The sequence below is a fragment of the Buteo buteo genome, chromosome 10 (genome assembly GCF_964188355.1).
Source record: "Buteo buteo chromosome 10, bButBut1.hap1.1, whole genome shotgun sequence".
NCBI lineage: Eukaryota > Metazoa > Chordata > Aves > Accipitriformes > Accipitridae > Buteo > Buteo buteo.
Genome location: NC_134180.1, coordinates 42,319,519 through 42,334,884, shown reverse-complemented (window position 1 = coordinate 42,334,884; position 15,366 = coordinate 42,319,519). Strand labels below are relative to the sequence as shown.

At 39.7% G+C, this 15,366-nt stretch overlaps 1 protein-coding gene across 1 annotated transcript in view; it reads right to left on the bottom strand.

Annotated features, from left to right (window-relative positions):
• CACHD1 (cache domain containing 1) overlaps positions 1–15,366 on the bottom strand; it is a 111,735-nt gene that overhangs the window by 47,551 nt on the left and 48,818 nt on the right. The window contains exons 3-4 of the mRNA XM_075037292.1: positions 12,723–12,871; positions 88–194 (exon numbers count right to left, since the gene is read on the bottom strand). Of these exons, the coding sequence (XP_074893393.1) occupies positions 88–194; positions 12,723–12,871 (256 nt within the window). The remainder of the gene's footprint in view (positions 1–87; positions 195–12,722; positions 12,872–15,366) is intronic.

Genomic DNA, 15,366 nt, shown 5'->3' with positions numbered 1-15,366 from the left:
TCTCTATGCCAAGAAAATGTTAAAAGTCTAATGGAAAAAAAACCCAACCTATAACAGAAGGAAAAAAACCCAAATTATATTACTTACCAGAATTTAAGTCACGTCCAGGATTGAAGGCTCTGCTGTTGACAGTGGTAGACAGTCTATCACAGCTAATAGTTCTAGAAACGTTAGTGTTAAAATTTCCATCAAATCTGAAATGACAACAACAGGATTAGCAATCTAACATCACCTATTAAACCTACACAGCATTTACAATGGAAACACATCTTTTTGAAATTTCAGTGAAAAGTAATTATTCTGGAAACTCTAACATTATACATATTTTAAGGGTCCAGGAAAAATTGTGAAACCCAGAACTAGGAGGGATACACTCCTCACGGCTGGATTGCATCTGCTCTCTACAATGATACATTGCATTTTCCTCCACAGTATATCTTGAAAGAGGATCATAAGAGATCAAATATATTCGTAACTCTAATGCAAAAAGTATTCTAGCGCATAGTTCTATTGACAATGAATATAATTAAACCAATGCCTTAACAAAATTTAAATAAAAAGGGTTTTAAGGGGTTATAAATAACTGTAAACACTTCTGAAGCTTTCAAGGACTTAAATAGTTTTGTATCATTTACATAGGCCAATTTTATTTGTTAACATTTTTGTGACCTTGAACATTTTGATGACATTTGACTTACGGTGTGACTATTCTAGTACTTCAAAAAACTATTTACTTCCTATCAAAGAATTTTTGTATCATCAACCTACTTCTAAGAAATTACAACAAACTGCAAGCAAGGTCTGCATAACATCCTGTTCTGGACTAAGAGCCTTAACTGGCCTTTCTGGCATGAAAGCTGCTAGGAAACAAGTCTTGGGCAGAAACTGGGCAGAGTAGGAGTTTGTTCAATACTGTCAAGACTAAAACAGCAAATTACACAAAAACCAGCTATATCAAAAGATACTGACCAACTTACTTAATATTAATGGCACATCAATCACTGGCATACATCTATATACCACTCACCCAGTGCCATTCTAATGCTTCTCATTTAGCTCAATGCACATTATATTTGTGCTTAAGGTGCTTTACTTAGTTGCTTATTGTCAACTGCACTTAACTGCTTAAACTGACGTTACATTTTTTCATATGCACACATATATGTACACATACCAACACATCCACAAACATATGCTATCATATAGTGGAGGCCCAAAATATTGCGAGCAAAAGTGGTATGAAAAACAAGCACTGTTCTTCTGGTTGAAAATTTTAATTAAGAAACTGAAATCCAGTAAGTTACAACTACTTCAGCAAATATGGTGCTCAGTAAGAATGGAAGGACGCTGATTTTCTGATTTTGTCCTTACAGAGTACTTGCCGTTCATAGACACAGACAATAAAACAATGCACTTCTAAATCATCCCCTTAAAACAACAATTAGCAGGAACAAAAACCACAGACAGATGGAACTGGTTATTACAAGGAAATTTCAAGTTATGACCACAGGAAGCAAGTCTTTTTAAGCAAACTAAAACTCTCCTAATCCAATATATTTTCCTTCAGCCCAATCCAAAATAATTTCATTCTACAGGGATGTAGCTGCAGCAGCCCACACTCAGCCAGATGCAGGATTTGCTGAGAGCCTCCATCTCTCAATTTATGGGGTCTTCGCACGCTGGACATAGAAAAACTTTTTATGACTTAGAAGTGAAAACTAACTAAGAAAAAGAAAAATATGTGTTAGTAGGCTTAAGATCACCACCCCTGTAGGTGACTGGATCCACTTTCAGACATTTTAGCACTACAAACCCCGACAAATGCTCATGAGGGGAGTGCTGGAGCTCACTGCGAGCAGTACTGCTGTTACACACACAGGCCATGAGTTTGCCTTTTGTTCATGATTCATGCCAGCATAACCATATTTAATGTCGGGCTGATTTTTTTTTGCTTAAAGCAGAGGTTTAACTTCTGTTATGAGTGAAGAGTACAGCATTGCCTTCACAAGCTTAGAAATTTGCCCTTCAAGTATAGAAGTAATTTCCCAAGAACTTACTATTAAACTCCTTAATGATTTTCTGAATTACAAATAAGTAAAATATTCTTTTATGCAAATGCATAACAAAACCTCAGACACTGACTTCTTTGGTCTTAGTATCAGATTAAATTTTATGATTCTTGTAGAGTCACAAGAAGTCTCATTTACATATATAAATACTGGGACAAAAAAAAGTATATTTTTAAGTTGCAAACCTTCTACTATATAGACACAAATGTAGATGGAGAGTGCAAGTTTTTGCGTCAGGGAGTCCCAGCGCAGTCTGTACACAAATTCTCTCTCTCATCTCTACAAGTATTTTACATACCTCAGTCTTTTGACATAGTCGGGTTACCGTACATAAACACAAACGTTTAACTCCGCTTGCCCTCCTCCATCCCCACCTAACACACGCAATTATGAACTTGCTTTTCACTGGAGAAACATCTTTAATTGTGGCAGCTGCTCAACACATCAAAACCACTCAGCAATGAGCAAAGTGAATAATGCCATATACAGCGGGAACAAGAACAGGCAGCTAAATTCCTTGCTCTACAAAAAGTACTGTGGGTTCCTTATTGGACACAGATGTTCAGTGCTTTTGGTATTTTATCCAAAACAGCATAATCAACAGCACTCCATCGGGTGCTGGTGTTTTGGTTCAAGACTCAGATAGGGGCAAAGAGCTTTTGATGATCTTCTGCATTATCCTCGCTCTTCACAGCAAGGAAGAGAGAGAGAAAAATGGATGGACAGACAGATAGAAAGGTCTCCTGTCCTCTTGATCAGACCCCACCACCACCAGGTTGCAAGATCAGGAAGGGACACTATGTCCCGACACCGAAAGCAGCCACACCGTGACGGCGTGGAGCTCTGCATGGGCTCATCCACTCTGCTGGGAGATGCTTGTCAAAATTATTTGGCAACCTGCTCTCTGAAAACTCCCCAAAGTCCTCTCCATCAAGGAAAAGACTTGACATTTCACACGAACGTAGTTCTCGGATCAAGGCTGTGGCTTTTCCTATCGCCATTAAAACGTAACCACTTCAAAAAATTACAGCTCCTACCAAGCAAGCAAAAATGTTGTTGATTTTTTGTTGGCTAAAGAATCTCAAGATTAAGATTGACTGATGAAGGATGGGTTTCACAAAAACCATGTTTATCTTTGGGCAAAACCAGACGGAGAAGAGCGAGAGACTGCAAATTAAACATCTCCATGCTAAATAAATATTTCCAAGCAATACTAAAGAACAAACTCTTCAGGAAAAATAATGACTTTTCAGGATGTTAGCTAATTGTCCCAGTGCTCCCATCAAAATCTATTAGCGATGGCAACAGGATACCTTGTTAGCAGCTAATATTATTCATGTCTCAGAACACAGGCAGTAAATGCTGGGGTTTAATTCAAAATCATCTGGAATCTTCCTCTGCTGTGATTTTATTTTATGCCAACAGTCACCACTCACACTCACTCAAAGTGATATGCACATCCTGACATGCAGTTCTCACGCTACCCAAACTACTCACTTTAAACTACCTGACAGAGAAGTTGTATGTATCTTGATTCAAAATGTTGAGTGTATCGCCACATCACTTCTTCATACACACAAACCTGCCAAACTGAATTTCAGGAATCTTAGTCATGATAGATACTAAGATGGGGTTTCAAGCAGATGAACACCAGGTCCAATTCTGGCATGCCTTCTAGGAAGGCAAAAATGAAGTTATCACCCTCAACTGCCTCGCCACGGGCGCTCCTGCAGCCCCAAACCCATCGCCACGGGCCAAGGGGATCAGTGTTTCAGCTATAAACACCCTAATTACATTGTACTTTTTATTGGAGAATGTCAAAGCACTTTAATGCAAAAATCAACAAAGTCCCTCAGCTTTTCTCAGTGAGTAAGTATTATGTTACCCATCAAGAAAATGAAGACATGGATGCCTAAATAATCTGCAGCAGAGCTGGAAAAGGAAAGCCAAAAATTACTGCAGCCCAGCCCACCCCTCCCTTCTCTTCCTACAGCACACAAATAGCAAAAAGAGAATACAGTTAATGTGAAAATTATATAAATAAAAATGCAGAAGAAGGATTGTTTTAAACCCCATAAATTAAAGACCAGCCCTCAGACAGACTTGGGATCCTAGAGCAAGGACTGCTCCAGACTGAGCTATGTGGGATATCTACTTCGAATCTCTTTCCAGGTGCAGTTTGCCTTAAAACTAACTTCTTGCACCTTGCAATGGACTATATTTTTAAAGCGTGACTGGTTCCACGATACAAGGATCTTGAGAAGAGACCAGCTCCCATTGCAAATGTACATCCTCAGAAAACCACGACCAGAAACTGGGCAAAGGCAGTACTGTGGCAAATTTACATTACATTTGTGATCATTTTAATTATACGGAGAATTTTCCACGTGCTTCTTTTGGGTGCCTCTAAGTCATCTCAATTAAGAATGTGCAATTAACCTATTTGCCAATCTTCACCATTAAAGCAACAATTAAAACTAAAGCCTCAACACTGCCATGCGGCATGTACAGTAAATGCTTATATTCTTGGCTGTAACTATTGGTTTTACCTTTCCTACAACATATTTATATCTTGCACGTTTTCCATACAAGTTTCAAACCATACAAATCTCCTCATCACTTGCTTTGGAAGAAGTTAAAAAAACAAAAACTTGAAAATTTTAAGATTTGCAGACAAGCATTGATCACCACCCTTTCTCTGCACAAAGGAGACTTCATTTTTACCAGTGTATCCCACTCTTGCCAGCAGCAAGCCTAAGAGGCAGACAATAACAGTGATGGCTGACTGAGGTCTCCTCTGAGATTTGGCCCAAAATGTTCTAAGTGGTAACACCACAGCCAACACACACTTAGGAAGTCCTCCAAAATCCTTACCAGAAAAACGCAACAAACCCTGTATTTAGATGTAATTAGTTTTTGTACTTACTGAAACAAGAGCAAAAGTCATTGGCTGAAATTCAGGTTCAAGACAGGCCCACTCACCCCATCCCCCTTTCCCTGCCTCTCTCTAAAAAGCCCTTCCTTCTGGATTCACTTTAATGAACGACCGATCGAAACTGCATCCCGAGGGAGCAAACAGAGCTGCGACTCCCACTTTGATCTCTTCCCCATGGAAAAATGCGCTCCCTGCCTAGCTTGCAAGATGTTCATTTGATTGACATTTGCTCTGATGTGCAAACTGCTTTGAACTTCAGACATTAAATTCCCATCAGGCTGCACTCATTTTTATTCTCCTTCAACAGGATTTACAAGCAGGAGATCAGCAAGTGTAGAAGATAAAATAAATTTGCAGAAGCTTTGAATCTTACATCAAAACAGTGCTCAAGTGAGCTCCAATTGGATTTTGTTCAGCCTGAATTTACAGTGTAAATCAACCTCTTTTGTACAGTTTCAGTTTAGGGAAAAATGAGGGAGCTGCGTATAAAAATGACACTTGAGCAGCTATTGAGGGGTTCTCATTGTTTTTAAGACTAATTTCTTTCCCTCCCTTTCCGTTCATATAAATTTTAAGCTGATTTTAGTATGCAAATGAAATTACGTAAGTTCATTGAAAATTCAGCATTTCCTTTGAAATTCACAACGAGGCATGCTTTCTGGATTGTAAGGCAAGATTATAACTCATATTTTACATACTTAAATAAATAATTAAATATATGGTTCCCACTGCATCTAAACAGAATGTTTGAAAACAATTTTTTAATGAATAAATTCAACAAGAGAAAGCTACTGATGATTCAGTTAACCAGTTTCTTTTGGCAAGGCATGTAAGTTGTTCCAATTATTTCAACTACTGCTTGAAAAAGTCAAAGTACACTTTCTTTACAGCTGAGACCGAGTCTATTACTGGAAGGAGGACTGCAACCCAGTAACAAACTATTCCAAACCCCACTTTTTGATGAGGAACTCGGCCACATTTACAAAGTAAAAGCAGCAGTCCAAGAGAGCAATTTCCTAAATACCTGCTACAGTTTATGGATAAAACAAGGTCACGCCAAGACTAGCACTATGCACACTCTACATTTTCTAGAAACCCACATGCATTACTGTAGTCCGATACTCTGCAAGTACAGCAAATACATCTTAAATTTAATTTAGAGTGGCCCACCCACTTCTCCTTTGGAAGTGCAGCTCTTCAGATATTGCAGCAACTGAAGGAACTGAATGGGATTCCCGTTATCTCCCACTTAACTGCTCCAGAGAGGAAAGATAAACACAGAAAGAGCTGCGATAAAATTGAACTGCATTAGCAAATATTTAACCATCTGTTTAAAAATGACAAAACCAGACCACTTCTGAAGGCGGTATCACAGTCAGGGAGTAAATGATTTCCAAAAATGGGTTTGTAAACTCACTTATTCAAACAGCTCTATTAATGTTTGTAACGCAACACTGCCAAGTAGTATGTTTCACCAACAAATATTTCCCCATTCCATTTCCTTTCACAAATTTAGATAAATGCATTCCCTAAACTCTTATCAGCATAGTTAAATAAAGAACAAAAATAAGATTTCCAGCCGCCTTGAAACATGTATGTTAGCAGCAGAAGCAAGAGCATTAATGAATGGGAATGTGCCTCTAAACGTACATTTTTTGGAGACCCATGACAACTTTCCATAAAAACCAGCACTGAAATTTATTTCTGTCCTCCAGGGTAGAAGCAAAAAGAAAGGGGGATGTTTCCACCAGCACACATGTATATTCACGTCCCGTCTGGAGGAGTAGTGTTAGCGGGGGACCAGGGTCAGCCATGCCACCCCCCACAGCAGCAAGGCACCATGCGGGATGGCTTCCCAGAGCTGCAACTCTGCCCTTCTCTCCCTGCTCAGGTCCCAGTCGCAGGCAACTCAAGGAAACTGTTTCCTACCTTCTCTCACAGACACCCGAGGACATGAAATGCTGTAGCACATCAGAGCATGATAGGTCTTAAAACTGGGTAGGAGAGGAGGAGGAAGATCAAGACTGGGTTAGAGATCTTTTTTGTCTCCCTTTAATCGTCTGTGGTTTTTTGCTGGAAAAGGTGCACAGGCAGCTGCATGTTCCCTCACAAATGCAGTCTGAGTAAGATTACCTTTTTTATGGAAGGTAATCTTACTGCAGATGTGCAGGCATTTGCTGTGTTGAGAAAAACTCCTGGAGTGCACTCTATGTCACCGATTCTGTGAAGTACATACCTGCAACTGCGTCTTCACGTGTACTTATCGTGCAAACATAACTTGAACTTAACTGGCAAAACTGGAACTATATAAAACTACTTCTGAAAGTCTCCTGCAAGAGCCAGCTAGCATCCACCACAGCTTCTCCTGAAAAAGGCATTTGTATACCAGATAGATGACGAATACTCAAACATTACACACAGACTTACTCTTTCTTTCTGTGTGGAAAGAGTTTGAGTTTCTTTCATCTCCAAATATTCATAAAACACCTATTTGATCTACATGTTGCCATCCAGTCCAACACCATCTCTATGAGGAAAGCTGTTTCAGCTGTCATTCCCAAGTCAGACTACGCAGACCTGCAAAGTTACAGCCCCATGCAAAGCTAATGCTTCCAAACCTGCTTCCCCAAACTCATTTCTTAAGTCCCTATTTATACACTTTTCACAACTGACACGTATCCCGTAAGTTCCCACTGAAGGTGCAGGGAAGCTGCAGGTGTTCAGTACTTCCGATAAGTAAACAGTTCATTCTTTCTCCTACCCTCTCGCTGACACTGCTGTAGCCCCATCTGTAACCCATGCACATCAGGCCATTTCAGTTCCAAGACTTCCTAAAGACCTATCAAGGGCTTTCTCGGGAACGAAGCATCTCATGCGTGACCAACAGGAGACACTGTCTTGTACACAAAGGTATTTATCCTCTTAAGAAGCAAGATACTTTAATTAAAACGTTGTCCTGTAAATTACCACCCAATTGAATCATGATAGGGAATGTCTAGAGACAGCATGAAATCTGTTTCTCATGGCAGCTTCAGCAGCCTTTATTAGTGAGGCAACACAAAGCCTTATTTTTCCAGCAGGGATTTCATCAGGGATTAGAAGATGCATGTCACTTGGCATCCATTTTCCTTATCTCCCATCAGTTTATCCATCTGTTTTGCTAAAAGCTTGGAGCCCTTTATCCATATTAACTCTGTCTGGTTGGAGCAACGCCTCTTCTCAACTGCTATGGACCCTTCCCCAATGCGGCACACAGACCTGCGAAAAGGAGCAAGTCTCCAGGCTCTGACCCCATGGGCACAAATATAGCCCAGATGGCAGGGCAGATACCAGATCTTCGTACCATCCACTTCTGAGCTTGTCTGAAAGCTGTGCTTTCTGGTTGCTCTTCTCAACTGTTGTCTCTCCCTCCATTGCCATGATGGTTTTTCCATTCCAAAACCTTGATTAATTAGAACTGAAAATGCAAACAGCTGTATCTTAAGAAAGGAACAGCAAAAACTAAAGAAAAACACATAGCCCTGGCTCTGTTGCTCCAATTCAGCAGTCCAGCTCTACTTCGCAGTACTTGCATATACACTTAAGCGTATGATTAATTTCCATTTACACGAGCACATGTTTAAACGCTTTAGTAAACCAGATGAGCATAAGCATGCAATTAAATGTTTGTTGAATTAAGGCCTATGGAAAAATCCCTTGCTAAAACCACTCAATGGCCACCAACTGCACTGCCTCATCAAGTTGTTTTTGCATATTCTAATTAATTTATTTACACCACTTTCCAAAGCAAGGTAGTTCCATTTGCACAAACCTACCTTGGTGGGGAGAACAAATACATCATTGCTAGTACTTACACTAGTTAGGCTAGTACATGTTGGGTACAATATAGCAACCGAAAGTACAGTCAGGCTGTTAGTTTTAATTCCAAACTAGTCACTATGAATTGGAACCAGAGTCGCATGGACACATACTCATTTGGGGTCTTCACTGTAAAAGCCAACACCACACAACAGCAAGAAAATAAAAATTGTTCTCCTTGTAATATCTCACTACTCAACTAAATAAGCAATTTAAACGCCAGGTTCATTTTATATCCCCATTTGTGTTTTGCTAGTCCTATTTTGTATTATTTTTTTATAGTTACCAGGTGCGGTATTCTCACAGCTTATCTCAAGCAACATGGCAAATGGTCTTCTAAGCCAATGTTCAGATTTTCAGGATAAACACAAGCAAACACAAGGCCACACAGGGATAATTTTGTTAATGCTAACAACAAATATAAACTAAAGATACCAAGCCATCAAAAGAAAACTGGGGGGGGGGGGAATCCTTTCTCTACACAACATTCATCATCTCTTTCCCACATAATTTTTCCAAAACCAACCCAAACTTGCTGCATTCCCAACACAATGTCAGTGAGCTAGACAGCAATGTAAAAGGCTGATGGAAGAATCAAATGACAGCATGAAGTGCCTTCAGATTTTCAGATGTCACTGTGCATTTCGAGGCTGAATAGCATGCAATAAAGAGCCTTAAATATTGTGGGACAGGCCTTCAAATCTACCTTAAAAATATAGCCTGAAGATAACGTGCTTCTGACACTGTTCTTGCGACAAATGTTTACTCAAGTAAAGAGCCCACATGACAAAACACCTCCCTACACCAAGGAAAAGAATACACAGAGTTAAGCAGTTATAACAAATATTTCACAACTCTCCTGAAAGAAAAACCATAGCCTTAAGGACACACACATTTTCAAGGTACAATCCAAAGCAAAGTATCTCCTGAAAACAGCAAATAGCACAGACAAATCTGTGTCATCTTCAATGTGACCTCTTCTATAGCAGCAGCTAATAAATGCTCTAAACCAAACTATTCTAATTATTGTTGCTCTAACACCAGCAGTCTTCTGCCCAACACTAACACACATCTTTTAAACCTCAAGGATAAGCTGTCACCAGCAATAGCACATCCAACTTAACTTCTCACAAATGCAGGCCTCCTCGTAGCCAGAGCAAGTTAGTCCAAAAATTAATAATAGAAGAGTTCAAGTAAATCAGTAGCCTTCAAAATATGATCACAATATCCAGATGGGAGATACTTGTGTCTGTGTTTCAAAAATAATTCTTAAATCCACATTCAAACACTCATACGTATGTTCCAGTTGTCCAAAATCCGACCATTAAGGCAGGTATCTTAACTTTTAGTATTTTCTGTCAAAAATCTCATTTTATGTACCCCTTTGGACAAAAACCAACCAAACAAACAAATAACCCAAACTATTGGTGATTTCAGATACATCTGCCTGCAAAGACACTCACCCCACTGGCTGTTTCACCCCTTTGAACCAGGACTAGAAGTGCCCAAGGGGGATCCTGATGAGCACGTAATCTCATTTTGATGGAAAGCTTCTGCTCAAAAAGAAAGTTATCTCATTCTGAGATTTTTATTAAAAATTAATCTCTTTTCTGGAGAGGCAGGGAGACGAGGACAGGTTTTGAAGTAGCTGATGCTCAACAGGGAAACGGCACTTGGTACCCTCCCGGCTTTTCAGGAACAACCACTTTATGCCCATGTGAACCATTTTACTTTCCCCTTTAGCGGGCTTGTGTCAAACATAAGACCCAGTTACACCACCTTGGATACCAACATTAGCTTTTTTTCCCCCTAACATTTTAACCAAAACAGGGAATCTCCCAGAAAGGAGATGCTACAGAGAAGGAAAATGAAAGGAAGAGCAGCAGGCAGGAGAGGCAGAAGGGGGAGAAACAACAAATGAAATGATGGCAGAAGCATTTAGACAAATCAGGCAACTCACAAAGCATGGCACAAACAACCTGGAAGTTAAGTTTCAAAAGGAAAACATGTTTTTTCATTCTTTCTCTGTATGACTTGCAGACAATTTCCTAAAGATGGCAGTGGGTATATTCCCGATGGTCTGACAAGCCACTGTTCTCAACCATACATACTCAATCCAGTCTTGCTGAAGTGCTGTCTGGAAGATCCTGCAGACTGATAGACTGCTCTGGTAACCACTTCAGCAGATTTAATATTATCATCCAAGTAACTAAATAATGAGAATCATATTGTAGAGCCTCAGTGAGGAGCTCCACGGATAGAAAATTCACACCTCTGCTTTGCCAGCTGTGACCTCCAGTTTGTTTTTCAAACCACTTACTGTGAAGGGTCCTTATGCAAGTCCACCACAGGTAAAGGAATTTCTAAAGGACTTCCAAGCTAAGTAATTTTGGAGGACAAAGTGAAAGGAAATCCATGAAAGTTTCCAGACTAAGAGCAGACCTCTCTTTTTTCTGTGAAAAATTATGCAATACTGCCAAGGAGGTTATAAATCTCCTCATTCCTCCTTCTCTTCACCCCTTGCTTGGAAGGTGTTACTGCTGGCTGGCAGTTCCTGCACAGTGAGATCAGAGGGCAAAAAGGTTTTCATCCTCAACTAATTCTTGACCTTTCTACTAACGCTGCCAACAGTCTGGCCATTGAGCACCAGATATGCCAGCAATTTACGTAGGCACCTTGTCCAGTAGGAACTGCACTGAGACCACCAAATCTACGCACGCCCCAACAGCAAGGTACGCGTTTCTTTGAAGCCACCTGAGGCTTAACCCTATCAATATTTCTTGCTTTCATGCCAATCAAAACACAAAACAAGCAAGTGGCCTTTCTCTCCAGACGCAGATTCATACCACTTATTTGAATGCAGTGAATATTTTAACTCCTTATATAAACAAAGGTTAACGCCATACTTCAGAAAACATGAAAGCACGCTGTCATTAAAGGAAAAGCTGTCTTACAGAGTTAGATTGCAGAAAATGCTTTTAATATTTATTACCCAAATTACCTTCCTCTCTCTATAATATTTTTAAAGCAGACTGTCATATAAATAATGAAAATATACTCTGTAATCAAGGTCTACATAAACTGAAAGTTACTCTTGTTCTTTTCTAGCGCATATCGAAGTAAATGTTTAAAGTGTTGAGCATTTAAAAGAAATTATTGCACTTCTATTGGAAAAATCAGCCCTTCTATCACAAATTCCTACAATTAGGAAACCCAAAGAACTGTCTGCAAACATGTAGCATTAAAAAACATGGTTAAAGACAACCAACTGCCTGGATTTAGACTATTCAAAATGAACTGAAATGAACAAATTCAGTTTCCATGCAATGTACTCAATTTCGGTAAACCTCCGTGTATCAAACAGCAGCATGTCAACTTGATTAAACTGTAATGCAATATTTTTAGCATGTGATGTACTGACCAACTCGTGATTTTGGTTACTGCACTTCAAAGGGAAAAAAAAACCAACCCAGAAGTCCCATGACCAGCTTCAGAAGAGTTATTCAGGGTAAGCAGCGTCTCAATGCAAAAATGGTATCCTGGATATAGACAGACTCATTTTGTATAGAAGACCGTTCCGTGCAATTAAGGGTTGAACAAACTTTTTTCCTTTTTGTTTCATTCTACAACCCATCACAGCTGAGCCCCAGTTCTTGTTTAGAGCTCCTCATTAAATGTGTGCATAGTAGAAATGTAAAAGAATATGAGGACAAGATAAGGAGCACCTTTGGAGTACTGTCTTCCCCCTTCTTCAGAGTTATCAAGAGTGGCAGAAAACACAGGCTATTTTGCAAAGAAATCATGCTTTTTTCTTCACATATTAAATGACCGCATAAGTAATTTCAGAATTTAATACTTACTCCATCATGGATGGTGGAATAGTACAGCAGTCTTGGATCGCAGTCAAGGGCGACGTGAGATGAGCAGTATATGATGCTTCCACTACTTGCTTGTTACGATTCACAACATCCAAGTAACGGTTAAATTTCTCACGAATTTTTTTTGCCAACTGAAAAAAAAAATAATAAGAAAGATTAAAATTAAGCCAGTTTCTCTGTATTACCCTGTTCCTTATGAACCAACTTACATGGAAAGTAAAAACTGCATATGTTAAAGGTAATAGTTGTCTACTTTGCTCATTGTACTTCTATTTTGGTGGTTTAAGCACTGTGAAATCAAGTAATTAATAATATTGGCCACAGAAAGCAGTCTAAACAAAAAGATAAAATACATTTACCATCTAGCAATGTGTACTTGAACATAAATTTTTGCATGTATGGAAAGTGAAATTTCCATTACATCAAACTTCCCTTTCATTAAGAACTGACACCTGGATGGGACACTACCTATGCTACTGGCTTACCACTGAAGCTCTCCAATATCATGCTCTTGCAAGGCCTGACAAGGACATGATGGAGACTAAAATAAACAGGCCACAAGTCAATTTAAAGAAGCTCTATAAATGGACACTTAAGGAAAGCCCAAATAATAGTATTACAGAAGACCTCACCTACAGAGAAATCTCTTACTGCTTCACCAGCAAACAGCCAACAGTGCATCTCCCAGTGCACTGAATCTATTTAAAGGAACAAGCTCAGGATGCAGGCAACCCCAAATACTGCCACAAATATTTCTCTGTTCAACAACAGCCTCCTCGGTCAGGTGAATCTGTGCAGAAATATTTCACAACTCCTTTCATGTAGTTCTCCTTGTTGCAATCTGGGCAAAATAAGCCATCCCAGTTTTTGCTTTTTAATTTGTATCCCCTGCTGCTTTCTGGGGGCACCACAGGCTCTTAGCTGAGCATCTTCCAAGTGATTTTCTTCACTGATGTAGCAGCTCACTGCAGCTAGTCGTAAGTACAACAGTTTTAACTACAAACTTCAACAACAAAATGAAAAACCTGTAATTGACATTATATTATAACAGAAAGAAATTAATGACAACCGTCTTGCACAGGTGAAATTCTTTGACAGGCCTTTTGTCGTCAGAGGTCCCTCTGATGAAAGCAGGCACTTATAAATCAGGACAAGGTTTAGAGGTTACACTATTACTTGTAAGAGCAAATGATCATATTTCTCTCCTTTCACAAAGTGAAAACAAACAGACTGTCATCCCTCCCCAGCAATTCTCAGGCCTTTAAAAAAATTAAGAGTGCCTAACTTTAGAAATAGCAAATTGGGTACTTCAGCCCTTCTCTTTAAATGTTTCTTTAAAAAAAAAAAAATATATCAAGTCAACAAATTTTTGCAAACAAATACTTCTGAGCAATGCATCGGGGCTTGCTGGTGTGGGATTCAAAGGCATGGTTGTGCCTGTGCCTTTTGCAGGCAGAGCCCCATGCTCTCTCCGTGCCCTCTCCATGCCGGGCAGATTCAAAGCAGTCCAAAGGCACACGGTGTTAACAAGGGCAGAGCCTGCTGGGACACATCACAGGCCTACTGAAGCTCCTGTGTTGTCGGACAAGAGCTTGCTTGTGTCTAGTTCATTAGGCGTTCATCACAACGAGCCTGACTAATGACATTGCAGGGGAAAATTGGAAGGGAAACATTTGTGGCTGTTATTTGAGCAAACGTGACAGTAAACACAGTTACTAGGAAGCATCAGGTTTTACAAGAAACATTTACTGCAACTTTTGTTCCTGGTCTTTCGTTCAAAGTGAGAAATTAACGAAACGGACCAAGCACGTACAGAATTTGCTCTGGCACATTCAGTATCCTTTCCACACCAACCTATCTATTACACTTAACCATCAGCCAGACGCATCCTAAATGAAAGAGAATAATCTCTAAGCAATATACTGCGGTGTTGAATACTCAGAAATACTGCATTTTGCATTTCTGCCAACTTTCTTCAGAGCTGAAGTTAGCTCATTAACTCATAACGCTCATCTCTCCTGCTGCCTGTACGCTCCAAACTCTACGGGGATGATTTAACAGTGCCACTACATTTGTGTGCTGAGAAATACAGTCGGTTGTTCCAGATCCCCTGGACTGACAAATGTCTTTCCTAACTATTATTAACAGGACATTTCAGCATGATTTACTTCGTTATGCGAATAACGAGGCCCACACTGATAACAGCATTGCCTTTGCCTCCATTGTTCTCAGCAAATGCTGCAGCTCAACGACAGGTCTCCTAGGAGCACAGGTTTTAATAGGACCTTGCTCAAATGACTTGCAGAATTATACCTAATTAGTTTTGTAGAATGATTTATTGCCAAGGCACCAGAGGACTGCTAATGGTCTCCTCCATGTTAGGCATCCAACACTATTAAATTGCTTCCAGTTCTTAGAAAATAAGCTGCTGGGTAGTTCCTTTTCTTTTCCAGTAAACTTTCTTTTTGTCTGACTGTACTCCTCAAACGTGTCCTTCAGAAGTGTATTCTTCTGGAAGGTCCCTGACACACACAAGCCAAATTCCCTAAACCAAAGCATTTAAGTTTCATGGTTACGAAGTTCCTCTCTCAAGTTTGGGCAAATGCAATACCTGTCTTAAGCACTA